Source organism: Pogona vitticeps, chromosome 3, assembly GCF_051106095.1.
Source record: "Pogona vitticeps strain Pit_001003342236 chromosome 3, PviZW2.1, whole genome shotgun sequence".
NCBI classification, from domain to species: Eukaryota; Metazoa; Chordata; class Lepidosauria; order Squamata; family Agamidae; genus Pogona; species Pogona vitticeps.
This window is the reverse complement of record NC_135785.1, coordinates 99708949-99735556: the sequence shown is the minus strand read 5'-3', so window position 1 is coordinate 99735556 and position 26608 is coordinate 99708949. Positions and strand designations below refer to the sequence as shown.

At 40.5% G+C, this 26608-nt stretch overlaps 1 protein-coding gene across 5 annotated transcripts in view; it reads left to right on the top strand.

Moving 5' to 3' along the window:
- Positions 1-13530: 13530 nt before the first annotated feature.
- Positions 13531-26608, top strand: part of PHYHIPL (phytanoyl-CoA 2-hydroxylase interacting protein like) — a 118818-nt gene continuing 105740 nt past the window's right edge. The window contains exons 1-2 of one of the 5 annotated variants that reach the window (XM_072995129.2): positions 13531-13750; positions 15045-15118. In XM_072995129.2, the coding sequence (XP_072851230.2) occupies positions 15115-15118 (4 nt within the window). In that variant the 5' untranslated portion in view covers positions 13531-13750; positions 15045-15114. Of the gene's footprint in view, positions 13751-14466; positions 14599-14934; positions 15119-26608 lie in introns of those variants that run through there. The other 4 variants (XM_072995130.2, XM_078390953.1, XM_072995131.2 and 1 more) reach the window with 4 other exon arrangements.

The window sequence follows — 26608 nt, the reverse complement described above, 5'->3', positions numbered from 1 at the left end:
AAACAACCCACCCCCACGCACAAATAATTAATTTAAGACAAAGGGCAGATCTCATCTCAAAAAATCCCTTTTAAAATATGATACTAAACTTCTATGTCTTGCTTCTATTGATGTTTTTGGGAGAGTAATCAGTCTTACAAGCCTATCTGGATTTAGTGCCTTGTTGTCTGGACAAAGTATTATTACTGAAGATGCAAAGATTCACCAGAAAGAGTCTTCTGTTGGCTGGGAAGGGCTTGGTTTTAGGAGGACCACTGATAATGCTATATGTGGTTAAATTCAAAGCATCAGGATTATGTCATAGCTCCTGGCTTCCTTGGCACACTATTCATGGATAGGCACTTGAATACTCATTTACTCACTACCTTACTAAAGGCAAGATTGTCAGGTCTTGGACTTTCATCTTGAAAGCCAGCCTTCAATGTCCACATCGGAAAGTGAAATTTCAGAAAATAGGATGCTGCCAGCCTGCAAACCTGGATTTTGGAGTTCGTTCTCATGACAGTACTAAATAAAATATATATGATGAAATCATAAAACCTATTAATTAAAAAAGGATTAACATTCAAGTTAAAACCCACCAATAAAAAGAAATGCAGCAACTATCTGATTAGATACTCAGTTGCTAAAGACCCATCCAAGAAAGGGGTTTGCTTGCTACTGGAAAAACAACAGAGGGAGCCAGTCTAACCTCTCCCAGGGACCTTATGAAATCATCTGAGGCCTTCTGAACTACGCAGAGCCTCTGCAGCCTGCCCAAGACATTTTGCTGCCTGATGTACATTGGCAAATGATGCCCCTCATTTATCGATGCCAAGATGCATAGCTCCCCAAGCCTGCCTGGTTATTTTGGTGCATGAGGCAGAGAATCTTACAAGTACAGTGGTGCCCTGAGTTGCGAACTTAATTCGTTCCGGGATGATGGTTGTAACTCAAGTTGGTTGTAACTCAAAGCACCATTTCCCATAGGAATACAATGAAACTCAATCTGTTCCAGCTGTTTTTAAAGGTGAAAAAAGGGCAGGAAAGGAGGGAGGGAGGGAATAATGGGGAAAAGAGGAAAGAAAGAAGGTAATAACTGTGGTACACAGACCCCTGAGACAAAGGTTAATCACAAAAAGAGAGAGGATAGAGAGAGAGGAGACAATGGGGGAGGGAGTTTGGAGTCTAAAACAACAACAAAAAAGCCCATTCCAGCAGGGACTAAAAATGCTACACTGCAAGACCCATCAAAGCACAGAAACAGAACCCCCCCCCGGAATCAAACAAACCCGTTCCAGCAGTACCAGGCAGTCCGAAGCCTCTCTCAGAACACTGGGGGAAGGAGCTACAAAGAAGCAGTCTCTTTGCTGACCAATCGTTAGCAGTTTAAATTCCCCACCTTTCCACCCATCTTTTTTCTGATCGTATCTCAAAACTCCGGTGGCAAGTCAAAGCAAAATGTTGCAACCAGAGCTGGTAGTAACTCAGTTTGGTCGCAAGTCAGGACGGTTGTAAATCAAGGCACCATTGTAAAGCAAAAGTGGTTAATCTGTGCACTAGGGGGAGACTCTTTTTTAACCTATGACCTCTAAGGTTAAAAAATGGGCAGAAAAGGAGGGAGGGAGGAAACAATGGGGAAAAGAAGCCTTTTTCCGGTTGTATCTCAAAGCACCGGTTGCACATCAAAGCAAAACGTTGTGACCGGAGCTGGTTGTAACTCAAATTGGTTGCAAGTCAAGACAGTTGTAAGTCAAGGCACCACTGTACATTCCCCCATCTTTAAGAGTAAAAAAATACGATAATAAGGCTGATAAGTCCTATGTCCATTTGTGAGTTCTGACCAGAGCAGACCCACTGACTCATTGAGTCTGTCAACAGATCTCAGTTAGGCTTCCTCCTAAGCACTGGTGTATCACAAGGCTGCCGAACCAGTGCCCACCAAACATTTCACCACAGTCCTTGATCACTAGTCATATTCAAAGCTTGGAGTGTTCCTTTTAAAAAGTAACTTGTTCTGTTCCTCACTGTTTGGACCAGCAAAGGGGTCATTAAAATCTCCATTACCACATCTCAAAAGGAATGTATTATGTTTCGCTTTACTGGGGCAACCATTGACAAATACGTGAAAATGCTCAGTACCTCTCTCAAGTGGCCAATTCTGTTTACTGCACAAAATTCTGTTTCTAAGAAACATAGCTTTCCTTGACTCTTGAACTAAAGATGCCTGGAACTATACTGTTTGCTACTGTGTTCATTTCCATCCATTCCCTTTCCTCAGATCTAAAGCGAATCAGCCCTTCAATTATATCTTCACCTTGGGCTACATCATTTGAGCTGCTGAGCCCTTCCTTTTTACCTCCCATTTTGTAAAGGAAATCAAATTTTTAAAAGTATTTTTTCTCCAAATAATGTGAATCTCTACAGCTTGTTCTTGCCCTGCTCCTTTCCTTCATTTACACCTAGCCTCTATGTTTTTCCTCTTCCTTTTTCCTTTTTTGCTTTAGAATGCCTCTTCCGCCTCCATAAAAAGAAGCCAACTAAGGCCCTTCCCTTTTCCAATGTCTCTCATCTCTCAGCTACATTCATGTCTCTCATAAATTAATAGAATAATAATAGAATATCCCATTAGTGTGGGTTTTTTTTTTTAAATTATGGACTTAGAAATAAAACAAAGTTTAAATAACAGAAATATCATTACCTTCCATTTTTTTTAATTTCCTATTAGTTTGGGAGTAGAGACAGTCCTGTTACATCACTTGTACAGTAAAAACTTTGGTTTTCTGTGTTGATTTCAATGTGCAGCATCATTTCTTCCCCAGGGAGGTCTTCCATGAATTAAACCAAGCTAGCCAAGAGTCGTGCTTCCAAGAGTTAGCAGAAGTACTGAACATAAAGGATATCATGTGGGATGTTAATAAGCATTCTTGAGATGAGGATGCTTTGAGATCATTCATTGAATGCTCTGTCATTTAGGCTAAGTCATTGCACACTGTATCAGTGTTTTGTAAAAGTATGTCCTGAGAACCCTTTGTTGTTCCTTGGAATCTCATAAGAGATTCCACTTCTAAGCCATCAGTCACATTTCAGATGAGTTTCCCTGAAAAGCAGTTTGCACAGTCCATTACTACCATTGTTAGTGCAGCTTCTAAAATCTTCCTCTATTCTAGGCTGGCAACTTTTGCCAAGCAATAGTGAATGCCAGCAGGTTTAGTTTGGGTGGTATACAAACTAATTGCACCCCACTCCAGACTCTGTCCACCATATTCTGCAGTTTATTGGTTCTATATTGATTGATTGATTGATTGATTGATTGATTGATTGATTGATTGATTGATTGATTGATTGATTGATTGATTGATTGATTGCATTTATACCCTGCCTATCTAGGCGAACGACCACTCTAGGCGAACGACCACTCTATAACATGCAGTTCAATGAACAAAGGGTCCCCTGATGTAGAAATCATGAAGAGATCTGCTCAGTAGTTTAGTCTTCTGCAGACCTAGTATTCCAATCATCTAAAACTCATTAATGACCTTAATGGAAAATAAAAGCAGTCACTCCTTCCTGCCCTCAAATATTTAAATGGTTTCCTATTGACCCCTTCAATATTGGCCATTAGTATATCATGCCGTAGAAATAGAGTAAAGTTTTGACTAATGGGAGAGAAAGAAGTGAATCCAGTAAGCCACCTGGTGGACAACTTGGTTGGTGGACAACTCAGTTTTAGGCGTACAGACACTGCCATTAAAAGTTGCATCAGATGCAGACTGCACCAAGACTTAGTACAGTAAAGAAGTTATTTTGACAGTTGTAGAATGACCTTAGTGAAGCTCTAGTAAATTGCAATCCCCACATGTTGTTTTTTGGGAACCAGGGCAATGGTACTGCTTTAGGAAACTCAACCATGTCCTTGTCTGTGATGGAAAAGAACTGACACAAAGGAAGAATTAATGTAATGACTCCTGTTACAACATATAACACTGGAAAAGGTCAGTAACACAAGGCCAGGCACATCAAAGTTATGGATTGCGACCACACAATGGAGATGAACAATATCAGGTCCTGATCTTTTATTTTCCTTAGATGGAGGCCTGCACCAGTCATCAAATTTCTGAGAATGCACCATTAGTTTTACCCTATTCTGTAACACCCAGGCAAGAAGCAGAATCTCTTAGATGCACAGTCGGGCCATGAAGTGAATGCACAGGATCCAATCAACACACAACAAGCAAAGGGCTGTGAAGTTGGAAGAGGGAGACTTGGTACAGAAATCAGGGAGTTTGCCTCCCCCTCCCCAACTATGACTTCATTCACCAGTTGTCCAGGATGATAATCATGGGGGGGGGGGGGGAGGGAACATAATTTATATTTATGGAATTATGTTAATGTATGCACTATTTTCTATGAAGAAGGCCTGAAGTCTGAACAAGTAGTAGCACCAAGCCAAGGCTATGTCAGTGTGTGAAAGATTGTTTTTCAAAAACAAATGGCCCCATATTCCACATTCATCAGATGAAGGGAAATCCTGCCATATCTTCAATCGTAAGCACCATTTCAGCTATAAGCTACATTTTCATCCGTTAATCTCAAGATGACATAAAAGGTGACATATATACATGAGTGATGATGGAATTTATTGTCCAGCATCTTTTTGTAGGCCCTAAGTTGCTCAGTCTTGGTGTACAGATTTGCAGCTTAAAGCAGCTCCATATTTTTTGGCAGCAGTCAGATAGTGAGACTTTAAGTGAGACTGTGCGAAAAGCCTGGCCCCCCCCCCCATTATTTTGGAAGTAACTTTGAAAACTGTGAAACTCTAAGCTGTTGCTTTCCGTGGGAAAGTTCTGCAGGAGTCTCTCATTCCTCAGAATGTCCACTTGTAAATCACACCACATTGCAAAAGACACTCAAAGAATTCCATGATTTGATGTCTCGAAGGAAGTAAAACCTCCAGAACACAGACAGACAGAGTGAAAAACTTACAACAACCATCAATTCCATGATTTCTTATCCAAAGAAACAAAATCCCACAGTACAACCCTTGACATCTGAACCTTTTCCAGGAATACAGAGCCCTTGATGTCCTACACTCACCTTCGATAGGCTCTTAAAGCAGACATCGTCCAAGGAAGGGCTTTCTGAAATGCTCCTGACCTGAGAGAGGAGAACATCTGAACATATTTGGAGATCTTATAGGTGTCCTCCTGATCAGGGAGAATCGTTGGTGGTGGTTTGAGTTGGGTGCCATAGCAACTGTTCTGTAGAGTTCTTAACTGTTTTAGAATGCCACCAACAGCCAGAGGAAAGCCTTATTCAACAGGTCATTGTGTACATTTGTAAGCTGAAATCCTGTTGTTTAAGTTCATAGGATGAAATCCTTTTGATTCATTGAGCCGACTTGAGCAGCTGAATCAATTGAATTTACAAAGTAGTTGACTCACCAAATCCCCAATGATTCAATGGGCCTATTCTAGATGTGACTTACCACACTAAATTGCAGGATTTTAGCTATGGAGTCAACAGGTCTACTCCGCTTGGGATTAACAACTGGATTTAGATCAAGAAAAACGAAGCCAGTTTGGGAGGGGCCATTCATGGAAAACAGCAGCAGCAGCAACAACAATAAAAGAGCCTTCTGATTAGAAGTTTATCCCTCAATGACAGATTCCCATTAACTGCCAGAGTAGGCTAACAGTCAGTTAGTCTAAAAGTGCACTTTACTTTGTTTCATTGTATTACTGTCTCTTTTTTCATTTAGCAGTTCTGAATCCCTGAAAAATGTCTTCTTTGTTTCTTTATAGTTTGGGACAAAGAAGTGGGGGACTAAGATGGGCTGATCAACTTTTCAAGGAGGAAGGGGGTTCAATTGTGCTGTTGTTTTTAAGATTCCTCTTATGAACTCCAAAAGACTTTAGGGTCATTGCCACAGTTTCCTAGGCAATAGAAGCCTTGGTTTGTTTGCAGTTCAGAATAGCTGCTTTTAGAATTTTGGCAAGGAGGAAAAACTGCTTCATGCTAATTTGAGGAATATCAGAGAACCTTGTAAACGTCCCTATTTCTCCCTCAATAGAGGTAGGTAATTATGATTTTTTAAAAAAATGTCCATGTTGGCTGTAGAATTCTAGGAGCTGTGGTCCAAAACAACAAAAGTTGCCCATCTCTTTTCATGAAATTTCAGGTTGTTGGAACCTCTAACCATGCAAATAGTTGGATGGGTGGGCTTGCTACTACATAAACAGTTATAAGTTCTTGAAACCCAGTCTATTCCCTTCTTCCTCTTTTCTTTTCTTTCCAATAGGGCCATGATTCTTCTGGTTCACGAAGCAATTCAAAGAGGAAGACAATGACCAGCAGACTCATAATAATGGAATGTAATCTGGAGAGGTGTTGAGATCACAAAGATTCTCACTAGGAAAAAAAATCCGAGCAGATGGCATATCTGGAACTTGAAAGGAAGTACTAGAGGAAGCTCTACGGTGGAGATCTGTGCGAGTAATTGTTCAAAGGGAACAAAAAATGACTTTCAGGGCGCAAGGCTTTGATGTATGGGTTTGTTCTTCACCTGGTAAAATAGATTTCCCTTGAAGCACTGAAGCCGGGTCTGTGCTCTGCAAGTACAGTGGTGCCTCGCATTACGATGTTAATTCATTCCAGCAAAATCTGTATTTCTGTGGCATCATCAATCTGCTGGTTCAGTAGAGTTAGTTGAAAAAGCTTTTGGCCTTGGATATATTTGGGACAAACAACTGTATATGGTTCTCCAGGAGTCCCTTCTAAGTTACATGATGGGGGAACACTGATCCCTACTTCCTGTGGCTTTGATACAAACTTCCTTGCAAACGTGGGAGAGAATCGAATCATTTCTGAAGATGTTGCTCATTTTAGGTTTTCAAAGTGGAGTTCTGAGAATATTAAATGCTGCAGCAAAATATCACTGCCTCTGTAGAAAGAGGTAATTTTAAAAATCTGGAATGCTAATGGTAATATGAGGCATAGCAGTGATCTCAAAACTGTATTTTGAAATGTACCTGAACCCTCTGTGGAAGAATTCAGGACATACACAAGCGATAGTGAACACCAAATTATCTTTGGAACAAACTCCATCCCCTACCATTAGGCAGAACGAGACAACTGGCTAAGGCAGCAGATGCTGGGAGGCCATGGAGGAATCCTCCTCACTATTCCTTATGAGCTGTTCAGCAGCCATCTTGTCTCCTCTGAGTAAAATAATCTCCAAGATCAGGTGTACAAGATTCAACTCCCAGTCCAGCCATCTATAGGTGGACAGTGGAATAGATGCGATCTTGACCTCTGCCACCGTTTAGCAAAAGATTATCTTGAGTTGACCCAGCTTTGGAACACTCAGCTGAACAGCTTCTTTTTCTCTAATTCTCTCCTGTGGTGGAGTATATTTGTCCCCAGCCTATTAAAGCAGTGGTTCCCTACCTTGGGCCCCCAAGATGTTCTTTGACAACAAATCCCAGAAATCCTTTTCATTTCTTTTTTTTAAATTTTTTCATTTTTTAAATATATATACACATATCCATACATAGACATATATATACACACATATGCCTAAATCTCTATCTACAAACGATACATACTGTAGAGCTTAGCCTACAAGCCTTTTGTATAATAACACATTTCTTTCAGCAGTGTCTTCTCCTCATTATTCCTTTTGGTCACTTACTTTCTATTTATTACAAAGTTTTTGCTTTCCACCATTCGTAGAACATGTTCCAGCTTTCATAGTAAGTTGATTTTTCTTGCCCTTTTAGTCTCTTTGTAAGTCTATCCATTTCTGCGCACTCTAGTATTTTTTTGATAATCAATTCATCTTTTGGTGGGTCTCCCTCCTTCCATACTTGTGCCCATGCTAATCTAGCAGCTGTAAGGACATGTGCTATTAAGTAGTAACTTTGCTTATTTATATTATTTGGTATTAATCCCAATAAAAAAGTTTCTGGTTTAAATTGTATTTCTTGCTTAATCATTTGTTTAATCCATGTATACATTTTGACCCAATATTTCTTTGCAATATCACATGTCCACCATGTGTGGTAATAGGTTCCTTCTTGGTTTTTACATTTCCAGCACTTATTCAAAATATTGGCAGAAATTTTTGCAAGTCTGGATGGAGGGAGATGACATCTATAAAACATTTTGTACAGATTTTCCTTATAAGACGTTGCTAATGTTAATTTAAGATTTTTAGTCCACATTTGTTGCCATTTCTCAAGTTCAATACTATATCCAAATTTTTTTGACCATTTTACCATTGTTTCCTTAACTTCCTCATCTTGAGTGTCCCATTGTAATAAAAACTTGTATGCTTTTTGAATTTGTTGTTTTTCTGTAGTGAGTAGTATTTTATCAAGTGCTGTGTATTCGCTATAAAATCCTCGGGTTTTTTTATCTTGATTGTAAATCGATTGCAGTTGTAGTTGGGGCCACCATGAAAAAGTCAGTCCTTGACTCTCTAGTTGATCTTTTGTCTTTAATAGTCCTTCCTCATTTAGGAGCTCGTTATATGTCGTTATTTTCTCAAATTTCAATAGATTTGGGTGTGTGAATGCTTCCATCGGTGAGATCCACCTAGGAGTTTTCATATATATTTTACATTTAATTTTTTCCCAGACTTTTAGTAAAGAATTTCTTATTATATTTCTCTCGAAATCCTGACCAGCACAGCAAATGGTGAAGACTTCTGGGAGTTTTAGTCCAAGAGCGTCTGGGAATCCAAGGTTGGGAACCACTGTTTAAAGGATGGCAGACCACATATCAAATTATCTGGAAAAGATTTTGGTGGGAGGACTACAATATGTAGAATCCCATGGCTACCATGGCCAGGAGCCATGATGGCTGATAGTTTCTGAATATTGTACTTTGAAAACTCTAACTGAACCTCTCTCTGCCCAACCCTGCCTACTGAATGGTCCTTTTGCCAAAAAAATTAAGTATCTGCAGTGATGTGTCAAACAGATGTCAATCAGACCAAAATTTGGCAACTCTGGTTTCTTGGATTACAATTCCCCAAACCCATAGTCAATGTCCAAGCTGACTAGGGGAAGTTATAAACTGTAAATTGTAACTTTTACAACGTAACCTTTCAAGTTCTGGATCAGTTCTAACACTGTGTGTTTTTCACTCATTTTTGACTTTTTTTGTTGTGCATTTTCATGTGTGTCTCTCTGTATGTAAGGTAATATGTTCTTAACTTGCTGGGTATGTATGAACAAGGCAAATAATCATTATCTTCTGCAAATTAAATGTCTGCAAAAGTCAAGGAAGATGTGCTTCTTTGGCTATAGCAGTTATGGAGATGTGTTTTGGTGTTGGAACTGAGTACTTCTACATGTTGTTCCTGTGAATTCAGGAGATTAATGCTAATGGACTTGTCAGTATAATGAACATCAGGATTATTCTGTCTTCAGGGTACGGAGCCGGGTTTCAGCATGAACAGTTTAAGGCGTAGAAGCAAAAATAAATTGAGAGAAGCAAAGAAGAAATTAGTAGTCTCATCATCCCACATGTAAATTGTGTAGATATCCCAGAATTCAATCATAGATGCTTGAAATTTAAAAAGATATGGATGGTTTAGTGAACATTTCTGTAGGGAAGATTTCTGAACTTTTATTATTGTACTTACTTCAGGTCCCCATTTAAATTGGTTAAGATAATCAAACAAATTACCATATGCTATAGTTTAATTCTATGTATGTAGTTTAATTTTATGTATCAGCATCGGTATTATTTTATCTCATAGTATATTTATTGATAAATACTTATGGTATGACATTATTGATGTACTAAGTTGGTGTAGTCATCTTTTAATTTTGCAATGATCTGCTGATTGCACATTAAAGATTTTGTCTGTCTTTCTTTAGGGAAGTGGCAATGGGCTTAGGTTTAGAACACTTTTGGGGAAGATTAGATAGACCCATGAAGAATAGGTCTATCAACAGCTATTGGACACCTCCATATTTGGAGGCAGTTCACCTATGTGCATGATATCACTGGGACAGAGCAGAGCATGGCTATTGTCTTCATACTGTGCTTTTCTGCTTCCTCAAACATCTACCTAACTGTTGAAGAAACTAAATATGGAACTGAATGGACATCTGTGGTTTGGCCCAGACTGATGATTTTTTCTCTTAGTTTAGTTTATTCTACTTCACAAGACAGCTGTGGAAGGTCAGATAGGAAAATCACTTCTCTAAACACCTGGAAGGAAAGGGGAGGTTCAGACATCCCAGTAAGTGTCTTGTTAACCTTATGAACACAGTGGCTACATTTGATTTTGGAAGCTAGCCAGAATGAGGCCTGCTTAGTATTGGGATAGAAATGCACCAAAGATGACCAGCACTCTCCAGATAGGGTTAGGAACCAATTCTTCCTGAAGTCCTGAAAACTTGCTGAAGATACTGGCTAAATAGACCAATGGCCTATGAAGCAGCTTCCTTTTTTAAAATGTTCCTTATAACACATCAGACCATTGGTCTAGTTCACTCAGTACAATTCATACACAATGGCAGCAGTTTTTCAGAGTATTGGACAGGAGTCTTTCCCTGCCTTACCTTGAAATGTCAGAGGTTGAACCTGTTGGTTGTTTGTTTGCTTGCTTGCTTGTTACATATGAAGCATCCATTCCACCACTGAACTATAACCATCTGCCTTTTACCAGATGAAAGAGTAGGAATCATTGAGAACTAGGACAGCTTCATTGAAGATACTCACTCTGGGCTCTGGTGGCAGATGCATTCACACTGGGGTACTAGTAGTACAATGGGGCCAGGATCGCAGGATGGAAATGCTGAATCTTCTTAATTAGCAGGGATTGTGATTCTTATCTGCCATTCCTGTAAGATTTCTCTGTGATCTCCGTTGCAGCCCTCACACTATTCTTGCAAACTATCTCTGTTATAATTCAAATTCTGGTTATTTTGGGGTGGCTTGGTCTCAAATGAAGAATTACGAACTATACTAAACAAACAAACCAAAAAAACAAAACTTGGTCTTGGTGGAGATGAAACCTGTTAGGACCGGTTTGCTGATACAGTAGCTTTCTCTGTGTGTGTCCTTTTTCTTAGGGTTGTATGGCGGTGGGTACTGCCATGCTGAGTGCCTGTGCATTTTAGAATTGGATGTGATCCTAGAATGTGACACAACTGGTTATTATTACACTTCATAATAATATATTCCTTGATTCCAAAACTGACAAGTGGAAAGAAATGTTTGCTGGTCTCAGTAAGGATAATGGAAGACACCATCAGATATACGGTAGTGTGTGTGAGAGAGATGAAGGTTAGGTGACTTGTTTGTGCCAGGCAGCAAAGCCGTGCATATTTTGTCAGTAAATAATTCAAAATGTATCCTTAAGTACAATTTGTCCTTGCTGTCAGAGCATGTTGTCTGAAGATTGCTTGTTAGCTGACATTGCTGTGCTTTTTGCTTCGTTATGTTCAGACACACAGACTCTATACCAGGAGTGCCCAAAAGCGGTCCATGTGCCACATGAGCACTTCCTGTGTGGCTCTCCAAACTGTTTGTTTACTGCTATCACCCTTCAGGCATTTTCCCTCATGGTTCTTCCTGCCTGAAGTGGCACCATCTACTGCTGTTTTTCCTGTACCTTTCTCACAAAAGAACACAACAGCATCATCGTTTCTTCTGGTTCCTTCTGTCAGCCCCCTCTAGGTCTTATCCTCCATATTCTGGCCATTTTGAGTGCTGTGCTAGCCAGCAGATCTCAGGTAACCATATCACTCAGCTCTTTCACTCCCCCTTTCCTAGCATTACTATGTTGAAGGCTATATGTGTGTCTAAGGAAGATAAAGCAGCTGTGTGGATGGGTCCAGGAGATGTTTGGCCTGCTTTTGCAAAGAGAGAGAGAGAGAGAGTAAAATGCCTGGTATTTTTGCCAAAAGGATACAATGTGTTTTGGATACTAAACATTTCTAGAGGCTCGATCCATCAAGGCTCCTCCAAATGGCTTCCAGGGTTTTTTGTGAGCTTGCTGCTTGAGGCAAATGCCTTCTTCCTTCCTCAACAAGAGCTGTTTGCTCTGACTTTTTGCCCTGCTTGCTTTCTACTCTCCTTTTCCACTTGACCTACACTTGGATTTCACGGTCGTCATTCCAGAAAAAGTTCATTTACAGATGTATGTAGTGCCAAAGACTGTGAACATGCCTGCAGCAAAATTCTTTAGATTGATAAATATACATCAGGCAGACCAGGATAGAAATCTAACAGACTATTTTCTTTGTAAATATCTCTGAGATGATCACTGGCTTGCAAATACATCAGTTCCATCTGATAAAAGTTACTTGCATTTTACAAATGGATTCTAAAACTGTCTTATTTTCTTTCCATGCTGTTGGCAATCAGTGAATCTGGTCTGAAATTCCATGTGCAGTTGGTTCAGTGCTTTGATATGTCTTTCAACACTGAATTGTAAATTCCCATCCTTTTCAAATTTAGTGTAATGCCCCATGAGATGTTTGAAAAGTTACTTTCACCAACTGGCTTCACAGAAATGTTTGTTGTGCTTCAAATGCTCTCCGTTCAGAATACATGTTGCCAAAAAATTTCCCTTTCTCTGCAACCTTAGATTCAATGGGCCCAGATGCCCTGTGATATCTATCAGTTAAGAAAGCCAAATCAAAAATCCATCCAGGGGCAGAAAGTACTTCTTGACCTTTTCCTTTCTGCTTGAGAAAGACATCAGCTCCTAGCTGGAGTGGGTGGAGGAGGAGAGGTCTACTGCTTTACACCACATCGGTTCTCATATGTGGATTCCCTTCTCTTAAAAACCAACAAAATCTCATTTAACTCTGACAATTGAACAACAACATCAACATCTATGGATATCTACCAAGAGACTAACCAGGAGATGCATATTACCTTATTATCAATCACCTTTCTTTGCATCTAAATGTGGTGTGGTAGTTTACTTGTCAGATCCACAGGTTTTGCATTTGAAATCCTGAAAATAAATTGCAGCAGGAAGCATTCATTAGTCATAGAAGTTCTTATCACCATATCTGAAAGAATTTGAGTATCAAAGGAATATATGCAATCATATGAGTGCCTCTGACCACATGCAGTACCTGGATGAGGGGAAAAATCCAACTCTTCAGTCTTTAGTTGGCATGTCAGCATCTCCAACAAGAGGCCTTTCAGTTGTTCTTGGACTGCAACTCCCATTTGCCCAAGCCAACATAGTCAATGATGAGGGATGATGGGAACTGCAGTCCAAAAAAATATGCAAAGGGACAGATAAAAGGGTTGAGAAAGACTTCCATCTCCTATCTGGAATACATGGGAAAAGACTTCTGCTTGTCATTGATGGGCTTGATGAGTGATTAACAAACTCAGACTGCAACTGCGTAAATCCAGTAAATATGCCATTCTGGTGGAAATCTACAGTAATATAGAAGCTGCAGTATAAAAGCCGATCAGCCAGGCAACCTTCTTCTCATAGGAAACAGTCCAAGAATTTCCTAGAGAAAGATGATCCCTTAGACAGACTAGTGTTTATTCTCATGCAGTTCAATGTGTGCAGTGGCACAGAGAGTCAGCTGGACGTGTGTGCCAAAAAAACATAACAAAGGGCCTTTAATCTTTATAATATTAATGAAGAAAACAACATAGCTGGAAGAAGAGGCAAAGTGGGGGTTGGAGTCTGGGGAGATGCTCAACACTGTTACCAAAGAGACTGTGCACGAGAGCACATACTGAAGAAATGAACATGAAGAGCAAGTGTTAGGTAGGAGACATTTTGGTTATTCATTCCAGGTGATGTGAAAAGAAATAGAAATAGAATGGGCTGCTATTTGATTGACCAGGAAATGGGTTCCAGACATAGGGCTCAGGACCATGCCTGATTCTTTTGAGCTATGTAACTGGTAAGGTGCCAGGCTAGTCCCCTTCCTACCAACTTCTGTTGTGCCTTGCCTTATCTTCTTAAGTGATAATGAATAGCTGCTATCCACTAAAGGAAAATAAGTCACTGGAGTGGAAGACACTGCGGACTTGGGCTACAATCATGGCCATTTTAAGGTGGTGGGACATGTGGAGGGGCAATTGTTGGGGTTCAGATCAACATTGGCACTGTTGGCAACCTTTCTTTTAAAAAAATGCTGGTGGCTAAGGATTGGCTGATGTCACAGTCCAGCAACATCTGAAGGACTGATGGTCGCCATGCCCTGCCGGTATTCCTTGTTAACACTTATGAATTGCAAATGATTGTAAAGCTACCTTGCAGGATGATGAACTCTGAATGAAAACAATGGGGTTAAAAAAGATCTGATAAAACAAAACTGCGAGTTGAATTGAATTACAGTAGTACGATGGGGATTCCCTCAGCTGCCCTGCCAGTGTCTCCAGCAGGCAAGGTCTGTTTTTTTGACTGGCTTGGTACTCATGGCTGTCTGCCATGAAGGGAGCCAACCAGGCCTTGTCCTCCTCTCAGCTCCACCCCTGTTTCTTCCCCTTAGAGGGCAGATAGAGAAAACAGAGCCCTCAGCAATACTCTGAAAGTTGTGGGAGAAAAGAGAAATCACCATCTGGAGCAAGAAGAGGGCTTGATGTAACAAGGCCAAATTATCTTATTCCGTAAGTTGCTATGGCTGGCAGGAGTGGGGGAGCAAGAAAGTGTGCGTGAAAAAAAGCAAGGACGGGGGGGCGGGAGGCTGAAGAAGGGGAAATGACAGCTGAGGAACTGCTAAGGAGTGGATCAGGAGCAGCCTGGGGAAGCCACAATGGCAACAATAGGTTAGATTAGGTGGAAAGGATGGCTGAAAGTAATGCCTGGAGTTGCCTGATTCTGCTCAGTGCTTTAAATCATCCATGTGCAGATGCTGTCGTGTGGCAAGGTTATGGAGAAGATTCAGCTAAGTAAACAAGTGAACTTGAACGTGCCAGTGATAGTCTTTTTGACTTCTGCCATAGATCAAGATTTCCCCATTAAAGGACCAATCTGAATACAGTATGTGTTTTTAAAAGAGCGACGACTATTCAGATGTCTGTTTGTTTGTTTCTCCCATCAAAATCATCACCAGGAAGGATTTTCTCAGCATCTCAGCTCCTCTACTCCTCCAGCTATTCTTGAAGGAGGCCTGTTTCCATGGAATGAGTAAGCTTTTCTTTTTTAAAAAAAAATGGTTATGTGACAGAAAAATACTGTGCATCTTACTGATATTTGATTCTTGCAAGCAATTATTTGGGAAAAAAGCCAAATACACATCCAATAAGTAAATCAAGTTTGAAGATTTTTCTTTCTTTCTTTGAATTAGCACTGAGGCATGCTTAGCTGCTGCATGGGGCCAGAAGTGGTACAGTATACAGTAAATATCTGTGGAGAATGGTCGCACTGTTTCACCTAAAAGTTTTACTTCAAAGGAAAAGATATGTGCCTCTGGCTTCAACCAGAATTTGAAATATAGTGGACCCTCGATTTACAGACGGCTCTACTTACAGACTTTTCGAGTTACAGACTTCTCTGGCCGCAAAATTTAGGTTTGACTTGCAGCCAGAGAATCAACCTACAGACCGGGAAAAAAACAAAATGGAACAAAAACGGCCGGTTATGGATTAATCGGTTTTCAATGCATTGTAGGTCAATGGAGCTTCGACCTACAGACTTTTCAACCTGCAGCCACCGTTCCAATACGGATTAATTCTGTAAGTAGAGGGTCCACTCTAGCAGCATTAGAAAGTGACTGAGAGGAAGGCAGCAGCTTGTTCTTTGCTTTATAGACCAGTGGTTCCTAAGTTTGGGCCCAAATGTTCTTGGACCAAAACTCCCAGAAGCCTTCACCACTAGCTGTGCTGGCCAGGATTTCTGGGAGTTGTAGTCCAAGAACATCGGGGGACCGATCCATGGGTGGGAAGATTGTGTTAGACTGTGAAATGTCCTGAAACACTTCAGTGTGGCTGTTCATCATTGGAAATCTTCAGGAAGAGAATGGGCAGCTATCTGTAGGGGATGCTGCAGCTTTGCTTTTTCTGATTTGAGCAGAGGGTGAGCTGAGAAAACAGTTGCTTGTCCAAACATTCTTCCAGATGGAGCATTTGGTCTTCTTAAAATATTGGATTCTGTATTAATCTCATTGGTATTTTTCCAACCATCCCTGTGATGTTCTACTCATCTCGCTATGTTCAGTGCTCTTTTTAACCATGACTTTCCATTTCTTTCCTTTCCTCTTTAAAGGTGGTATATTTTTAGTGTCCTGCTATATGGAAAGTTGCAATTTAGTACTTCCTATACGCAGCTGATGTCCACTGGAAGGTCTCCAATTACAGATTTTCCGTTAGCACACAATTCACACTTTAGAAGACAAAACAAAAAAGCAGAAGCAGAGAAACTCTACCAGAAAATTGGAATTCTTAAAGTGATAAGAAGTAGCTTTAAAAATATATATTTAGGTGCAAATTTAGGTGTGTTCATTTGACACTGAGTGACAGAACAGTGAACAGAAAATATTCCATTTGGAAGAGCACTTTGACAACTGAGTAAATTTGTAACTGAGGTGAGATTTGAACCAAGGATTTCTCACACCCTTAGCTCCTGCTTACAGCTGCTGCCTCATGCCAGGTCTAACAAATTACACTTTTCAATAGAAGTATTTCAAAGAGTTTTTATTTCTTGCAGACAAATCCTTGGTGGTCACTTATGTATTACAGCATGAAAATGGGTCTAGCATTTAGAAAGTAATTGCACTGTGGAGTATTTTAGCAACATTTAGTTATATTATTAACTCAAGAACCTTTGATTTTCTGCATGTGAATTCCTTGTGTATAAAAAATTAATTCCCAGCTACTAATGTGGGTTGGCATGTGTACATTTAAATGACTTTCCATTTAGTTCCCCACAGGGTTCTTGCTGTATTATAGTGCTTTTCATTTTGTTTTGCAGTGATAGCTACAGACTTATAATTGGACTGGGGGAGTTCATAACAAAATAAACAGTGAGATTATAGAACAGACTATGGGCTGATTGAGCCACAGTGGCTTTGGGATCTGGGGATTTGTAGTCCAAAAGAAAGGATCTTTTCCAGACTCAGAAATTCAATGGCTGCATACAAACAGCAATTGGAATCTCTCAGATCACTAATTTGTATAATTTGCATTCTTCTTCTTCTTCTTCTTCTTCTTCTTCTTCTTCTTCTTCTTCTTCTTCTTCTTCTTCTTCTTCTTCTTGCAACATGGAGACAACAAGCAAACCCTAAGATTCTTTACAAGTAAAATATTTTAAAATATAATAGCCAAAATCTTTTATAAAATTACCTTTTATAAAATATAAAAATTGAAATATTTTAGGGGTGGTTTTGCCAGGTAAATCATATACTGTAGAATTATCTCTAAATTTCACTTCCTTGGTGAACTCTGTTAAAAATTAATTCATTTCTTGGAAGAGATTTCATCTTCTCTAGTTGGGCTGAATAGCTGCTATTAAAATGATGATACTCCCCTTCCAGATTTAATTTCTTGTTTCAGTCTCTCCCAATATTTATTCCAGACCATCTGTTATCCATGTGGCAAATTTCTTATTTTGATTAATAAAGCCATCCTTTTTACTGCTGGCGACATGGGCACAATAAAGCTACTAATTAATCAAAATAAGAAATCTAACTTTATTTAAACTATCAATGTTCATGATAGTATTGATGGAGTTTTGAGAATTCCTAATATTTGATTTTGATATTATGGATTCAAGCTCAATAATTAATTAAAATTTTAAATAATAAGGGTATTGAGAAATGGCATCTATTAGAACGTGTTTCTAAGGACTTAAATGAAGCCAGAGGACTCCCATTCAAAATATATAGAGATGCAAGTCATATTCTAAACTCTTTTCTATTTAATACCTTTAAGGCCTGTTTTTGGTTTCACAAAAAATCAACGCCATTTTCCCTTCTTTAATTTTATTTTTGCACAATCTATGATCACAATTTGGTCAATGAGATGGTAAGAGTGTATATTATTTGAAGGACTTTTCTGAAGAAAAGAATCCCAGAACAGTCATATAAATTAAAAATCAGCTAAATATATTAATCCCAGTTGGTTCCAATTTGTACAAATTGTGCATTTCACTGGTGTTTGCCCAGTAAAGGAACAGGCATGTAGACCATGATCTAAGTTTGAATTAATAAGTTTTGATTGTAAATAAAGAAGTAAAGAAATTCATGTTCTGTATTTAGAATATTCTAATAATATGAAATGAACGAAGAGTCAGATTTACAGGTTCAAGAGCAGATCAGGCAATTCTAAAAATGAGGGCAGCCCAATGGCTTCAGATCAGCACCTGATTTGGCACAGAGAAAGAGCACACCACTCTTGCTCTGTGTAAAATTTTGGGAAGTTTTGGTAAAGGGTTTTCAAATTATGATTTTTTAAAAAAACTAGAACTGTTCCCTGTCAGGAATCTTGGTACATTTTGGATGGCATTGTGAATTTTGTAACGGATTGCTTTAAATTGAGGATTGGCAACGTGTGGCCCTCCAGATATTATTGAACTGTAATCCCCATTATTTATTTATTTTATTTTATTTATTTATTTAATTTATATGCCGCCCACACTACCCAAAGGTCTCTGGGCGGCTTACAGCATTTAAAATACAATAAAGATATGTACAATTAAAATACAATTAAAATATATATAAAATTGCCATCAGACCCACAGTTAATATTATTTCAGTTAAAAGCCTTCTGGAACAGGAAGGTTTTGACCTGGCGCCGAAATTTCATCAGTGTCGGCGCCAGACGAATCTCAGTCGGGAGGGCATTCCATAGTCTGGGGGCAGCTGCCGAAAAGGCCCTTTGTCTGCAAGCCATCCCTCTTACCTCCTTGAGGGATGGCTCTTTCAAAAGGGCCCCCCATTAGCCCTAGATAGCATAAGTGGTAATTGGAATTGTAGTCTAACAACATCTGGAGGGCCACAAGTTGCTCATCTCTGCTTTAAATGAATGCTTTACAGATGTACACATATGCACATAAATACACTGATGTGTGCACGCACACGCACGCACGCGCACACACACACACACACACACACACACACACACACACACACACACACACACCCTATATATCCCTTTAATTATTTCTCTCTCAAATGATGATTTTTCTGATACGGCTTCAGAACTTTGTTCTGGCCAAAATAGCTGTGATTGCTTAGGGAATTATCTAGGTGTCCTTTACATTTCATTCATTGCTCAGTTAATTACACTTTGCTTGAGATGTTTAAGAAGCATCACCATAAATTACCAGTGAGCAAGAGAGCAACAGTGACAGATTAAATATTGGGAAGAGCAAATATACTTGCATCCATTAGAAGAAATCCATCTTTGTGACCACACTGCTGTATCATTATATTTTATGGGGAAACAGATATGATAATGTAATGGCAGAGTTGAGGGAAATGCTTCTAAATATGGGATTGAGGGGACACAAGGAAAGGATGCCATTTTCATCAGCTGCTCCATGTTGAACTTAATGTGTATCTTTTTTGATAGCTGCAAAGTACTATCGGTTCAGCTTAGATTGTCTTAGACCAGTGGTTCCAGCCTTGAATTCCCAGATGTTCTTGGGCTACATCTCTCAGAAGCCTTCACCACTAGTTGTGCTAGCCAGGATTTCTGGGAGTTATAGTCCAATAACATCTGGGGACCCAAGGTTGGGAACTACTGCCTGAGACCAATCAATGGCTCTCATGATGACAAATGAATTGCAATGAATCAGTCACTTCTGAAAAAAAAAACAAATTACGTTTTATTTCTTTACTGCAAATGTAGTCCCAGCCTGTGTCCTGATAAAGCAGGCTACAGTCCATAAAAACATATGCCAGATAAAGCCTCCTAGTCTTTTAAATGTGACAAGGCTCTTTGGTGCTTTTGGTACAACAGACTAATCCAGCAACCCTACCCCCCCCCCCCCAACTTTAAAGAGAAGACTACTGGACATATTTTTATTCATTTAATTTATGGTGATTTGATTACCATCTTGCTATCACTTGGCAGATGGAGTGAGCTTGTTTTCTGTAGCTTTAGAGGATAAGTCCTTAAGTAATGAATTTAAATTAATGTTAGGGAGATTTTGGCTCAACGTAAGAAGTACTGTACTTCCTAACAGTGAGAGCTGCTTGACAATGTAACTGACTGTCTTGTAAGGTGGTAGATTATCCAGCACCAGAGACGTTAAACAGAGGTTGGATGGCCATCAGTTATACTTTAGGTTGGAATTTCTTGCTTTGGCAGGGGGTGAGACTCAATGACTCCTGCAGTCTCTCTTCCAATCCTAGTCTTCTATGATTCTTTTATTATTTATTTTTTGAGAAAGCAAAATACCAAGTCGTTGAGATTATATCTCAAACATTGAACAGGAGGATTTTACAGTAGTGCAGCAATTCCATGTGTAAGAGTTTGAGTCAACTGAGAAAATTTGCTATCATGTACATTACAGTTTTTCTGCAGCTATGCTACACTTTGATTAACTTTTCCTTGTTGTATTTAGAAAAAAAGGCAGAAAAGAAGTCAAAAGAGCAAACAAACAGATGCTTGGTTGTTGTAGGTTTTTCGGGCTGTTTGGCCGCGTTCTTAAGGTTTTTCTTCCTTGCTGCACTAGAAGAAAAACCTTCAGAATATGGCCAAACAGCCCGAAAAACCTACAACAACCATCGGATCCCCACTGTGAAAGCTTTAGAGAATACATTGAACAGATGCTTGTCTCTCCCCCCCCCTTTTGTTTGTGTGGGTGTAAAATGTAACGCACAGAGGAAAAATGATCATTCACGTTTCTGTACTATTATTTTGTTATCGTGCTGACAAAGCCAAGCTGGGTCAAGATATTTTGCTGCCAGTGGTAGAGCTGCAAATGCCCAAGTCATGATACATGGTATGGAGAGCCAGCCCTCTTATTTTCTCAAATGAGGAACAAGTTTGCACTTGAAGATTTTAGGCCTTAGTCTATGCAATGATACCGCCAGATCAGAATTAAATGCAAATTTATGCCAGCCCTTCCCTTACTCACGTGTTAGGCAGCTGACAGGGCTAGCAAAATAGGGGGGAGGTTGTGAAGAACTCTTATGCATAAAAGAGAACACGGATGAGATGTAGAGGGCTAGATTGGCCCCTGAACGTTGTATCTAGAGTTTGCTTTCTATAGATTTGTTTTTATTGCTGTGCTCTCTAATTGCGCAGTTTTTATTATTTTAGGGTAATGTAACTGCATTCTTGAAATCATTCCTACCATATTTTTATTGCCATCACATACGCACACACTGCCACTTCAACATACTCATCAGCCAGTTCTATTTTTGGAAGGAAACTGGATGGATCAAGATCACACCTAGCAAAAAAAGTGATTGTTTTAAAAATGATTTTTTTCCCAGGTTGCAAGTATACAGGTGAAGGAGTTAACTCTCTGGAAGTCCTTCAATCTTCAGAAGGAAAAAATTATCACCCTATTCAACCTTTCTAAAGATGTTAGAGCCCTAGGCTTAAGTACCTGGATGTCACAATGAATAAAGAGATCTGGATAGCCAACTTATTGCTCATGATGGGAAATAGTGCAGCAAGTAAAAGCAGAAAGAGAACTCCAAGGGAATACTTTGAAAGGTGGAGGGGCAGTATGCTTAGGTTAAGTGTGTTTTAAAAATAAAGGTCTTTCCCCAGAGTTTCACCCATCTTAATCTGTTCTTCATTTTATATGTCTGGATTGAAGGAGAAGCAGTAGAGACCTAAAAACAAAAGAGTTTATGTTTACTTCTTAGCAACAAAAGATGGTCTTACTTACAAAGTACGTAAGTAAAAGATGATCTTACTTACAAAGAGCCTCGTGGCGCAGTGGTTAAACCGCTGTACTGCAGCCAAAACTGTGCTCACAACCTGGGGTTCAATCCCAGGTAGCCAGCTCAAGGTTGACTCAGCCTTCTATCCTTCCGAGGTCAGTAAAATGAGTACTCAGCCTGCTTGGGGGGGATGGGTAGCCTGCATATTTAACTTGTAAACCGCCCTGAGAGTGATTGAAGTGCTATGGGGCGGTTTATAAGCAGCACACTTAGCTTTTTTTTTTTTTTTTTAACTAGAAATGCTGATAAAACCAGAATAGGTCCAGGTGCCTGGATTACAGGTTCTTTATAATACTCTCTGAATATCCCTAACTTCATATTCCCACAATTCAACATGCTTTGTATGATCTATAAATAGATGAAGCTGTTGAAGTTGCATTTGCTATAATTCACAATATTCACAATGCAATTTGTAGCTTATTACAGGTCTGAGAGCAGTCCACCCACCGTGAATGGTCACTTTCCAAGTACTAAAAACCCACACCTCAATTTTACAGACATGGGCAGAGAGGAGATAAAGAGGTTTCTCAAACCAACATACTAACTTGGATGGGGTCAGTCTGGTGGACTGAAATTTTGGAGAGTGCCGTGCTCTGCAGAATTCTAGGCATGTCTACTTATGAGTAATATTGAATACAATGAGATTTTCTTTCAAAGAAGCATGTGCAGGATTGGCCCTGCAGGTAATTCATGATAACATGAATGCTTCAAATACGAGTTATGGGCCCCTGTGAAGAGGTATTCTTAATAATTTCTCCTATATTCAGTTTTGGGTCCATGACCCCCAAAGAGATCTGACCAAATAAGAGACAGAAATATATAAATGCCCATCAGAGATAAAAGAACCACTTAATAGTTTTTTCAAGTGCTATGGTGATAGTAGATAAGAGATGTTACTTAATATGAGCCTAATGCAGCTTTCACCAAGTCGACACTCCAGCTGTGATGACTTATAACTTCCATCAACAATCACTATGTTGGCTGGAGATGAAAACATATAAAGGGTACAAGTTTAGGGGTGGCTAGACTAAGAGGCAGAATGAAGGTCAGAAGTCTTGATAAAGAAATAAATTCATAAGCAAGAGACGGAGGCAACAAAGATACCATTTTCTTTGATTCTGGCTCATTACTATTCAAAACATTTCACCAAACAATTTACGGAAGAGTTTCTCTTCATACAAACACTCCTGCAGACAGAACTGATCAGTGCAGTGCTTAGGAAAAGCAAATACCGAAGGGGTTGGAGTTCATTAAAAGTTCCACAAAGTACTGGGGAAGAGTGCTCTGTATGTGACTTGCATCTGAGCATGCATAGATATTTAGGGATGGATTTGCATGTAGCTTGTCTCACTTTCAAAACATGCTGAAATTTAGGAAAAACTATGGCCTGGCTGGTGGTTTTAGGTGCTATATGGGCACTGCATACTTCCCCCTCCCACCTCCTCTACATGCTCACCAGTTTTCCAGGCAATGTGTACTTCCCTCCCTGCCTCCTCCGTGTGATTGCCCACTCACCATTTGAAGCCGTTCTTCCCTCATCCGCCTCCTCTGGCAGCCACCCGCTCAGACAAGGAGGTGGGCCAGGGATTTATGCACCTCTGAAACAAGGTTCATGCCCATCTCTACTAACCAGTAACCTTCCTTTGTCTGTCTAAAGCAGCCCATATTTAAAGAGCTACACACTACCTGTAAAAAAGAAATTCTACTTGACTACAGTGACCAGCATTCACTTCTTGGAATGATAATGAAATGGGATTCAAATTATTCCCAGCAATGAGTCCAAAGAAGGAAGTAATTCTGAAACATCAGGAGAATGTTGAATTTGAAATACAGGGCAGTAAACCATGTTGAGATCAGTTGTAGAAGGAGTTGTGCAGCACTGGTCCCCCTCCCCATTGTAAGTCACTTTATGAAGTCTATGGCACCAAATATTATACCTACCTCCAGTGCTGTGTGGAAGTGCTATAAAATAAAGATGCCATCCTGGTATGCAAATAGCATTCAAGGAAGTATGCAAGTGATTCGATAGGTAGCCATCTGACCAGGCAGTAGAGAAAGACTCTAGTACTTCTGCTCTTCATTAAAAGTGGAGCACATATGGCTGAACTGCAAACACTGTTGGACTATAACTGATAACTTAGCCAGCATAACCAGTGGTGATGGATGGCATTTGGACTTTGGTGACATCTAAGAGGACATGCATTTCCTGTGCCTGGAAAACATTACATCAGGTTTTGTTGAGGGGTTGTGTGTAGGAGGGGTATTTGTTTTTCCAGTTCTCACCTTAGACTGTAGCTGCTTGCAGTATGGCAGAGATAGGCCTCAAGCTCCTATTCTCTTGGGGAGCAGAAGACAAGCACTATGCACCTTATCACCACAGAAGCAGAAATGTTCCTCATTAAAGTATTTAGAACAGAGGTCGTCAACCCCGGAGACAGACCTCCCCCCCCCACATGTACTCCCCTCCCCACAGCTGCTTTGTGCATACACGCACGTGCCAGCACCAGCGTGAGCGCTCCCCCACCCCTTCATGCATGCGCCCAAGCACCCACGTGAAGGGGTGGGTGGGCACACAGGCAGGTGCTCCTGTGCATGCATGAAGGGGTGGGGGAGCACTCCATGCTGGTGCTGACGGGCGAGACTGCGCTCCCCCACCGCTTCGTGCATGTGCCCGAGAGAGTGTGCAGAGGGGGTGCCCTGCCTTCGTCAGAGGCTCAGCCAGTCCACGGTCCCAAAAAGGTTGGGGACCGCTGCTCTAGAACAACGGAAGGCGAGGCACCCCCCTGCGCTCACGCGGGCGCATGGGGGCGTGCATGCACTCTCATGCACATATGGGAAGTGGTGGGGGAGTGCATGTGTGCCCACCAGCGCCAGCATGAATGTTCCCCCATGCCTTCACACATGCGTAGGAGCGTGTGCCCGCCTACCCCTTTGCACAGGCGCATGTGTGAAGGAGTGGGGGAGCACTCATGCCGGCGCTGGCACGTGTGTGCACGCGCAAAGCAGCTGTGGGGAGGGGAGCGCATGCAGGGGGCAGGAGGTCTGTCTCTGCAGCCCAGTCCGGCTCAGGCCACAGAATGGGGGTTGACGACCTCTGCTCTAGACAGGGTTCATCTGCCTTCCAGTCACCTTTCATTTGACTGATATGAACACTATCAGTCAGGGTTAGTTATTACTGATAATAGCGCTGCTGTCTGTGTACTGCCAGGTTACTCTCAAAGGCAGGGTATGCCATGTGAGACATGAGGCCATTTCCTCATGTGGGTGAATAGAGTTGGCAAAGAGCTGTTTCTCTGTGTTTCTCTCTGTAGGAGGTCCTCAGCAAAGGTTAAAGGTGCACTAGCATATATTTAAAATGATATGGCCAAAAAAAAAAAGATGAGAGGAAGTGGTATGCTGTTTAAAAGGCATTTATCTGTTAATTTTTTTGTCTCATAATAGCTCTATTATATCGATATGGTGGTTACCTCTTCTTTTTCTCTCCTCCCCCTAGCAGAATAAAATTCATAGCACTAGAGTATTGGGCCACTCAATCATCCAGCATTATGAAAGGTAATACAATTGGTGTGGTGCTTGTACCTAGCTCTGTTTTCTCCTTTTCATCTGCTCCTGTTGGGACACTGATGACCTTGAAATCATGCTGGAGATTATTAATAAACTGTGTGTGGGTGAATAAACTGGTGCTGAATTTAGAGACGATGAATGTCGTGGTATTGAATGGCTCAGTGGATTGACTAGAGAGAGTAAGTCTCCTTTTTAGATTTGACTGCCATTGAAAATTCATGTGTAGCTTGGAGATAAATGTAGACAACTTCCACAACTAGCAGATCTGGCACTGGTTTCCTTTAATTTATTTACTTTTTTTGAGTAATCCTGAGGATCTTTGCCAGCTTGCTGACCTGAAGCTGGGCTGGCAGTAGAATCTCACTTCAGTGCTAGTTACAGGATAATGTCTTGAACGATAACTGATGCAACAGGTAGCTTAGACTAGGACGCAGGACAGTTTTTGTGACATACACAACTCAGGCCTGAAGCAGATTTTAGAGATAACTCATAGCTGATTGCTAAAGGGGTTTCTCTCACCTCCAAGAATATGCAAACTAGTTTGCTTTACAGTATTTTTTTGTTGGTCCTTGGGTATTAAGCAGAACATTTCTTTGAATCTGATTTCACAGGTCCCAAAAAACTGTCTCATTCACTTCACTGCATCACTAATAAACTCTCATATGTGATTACAGGCTGTCTTGGATGTTTTCTTCCTGGCTGTAGCCCTTCAATAGAGACGAATAGTCAGCAGCTGAGGATATGACTACCTCTGGCCCCCAACATCAGTTGCCTGAGGCAGTTTCCTCGTTCTGTCTGGTGGTAGGGTTGGTCCTAGTGCTGGAGAGGTTTGGTTTCTTGTTAGTCTTTTCACAAGTGATTAATTCAGACTTCAGAGGGAAGTGGAGAGAAAAGACTGAGTCTGAAAAAGGGAAAGAAAATGGATTGGTGGAAACAGAGGGAGGGAAAAATAGTAGCAGAGCGAGGAGAGAGAAAAGAGGACAGAAGGGGAGAAAGAGCCTTGGTGACCTACTTGCTTTGGTTCTGGACTGCTCTATTATAGAATCATAGAATAGAATCATCATAGGGTTGGAAGGGACCTTGGAGGTCTTCTAGTCCAACCCCTTACCCAAGGCAGGAGACGTCATGCCATCCCGGACCTCATACCATCGTGGACAGATGGCTGTCCAGTCTTTTCTTGAAAGCCTCCAGTGATGGGGCACACACAACAT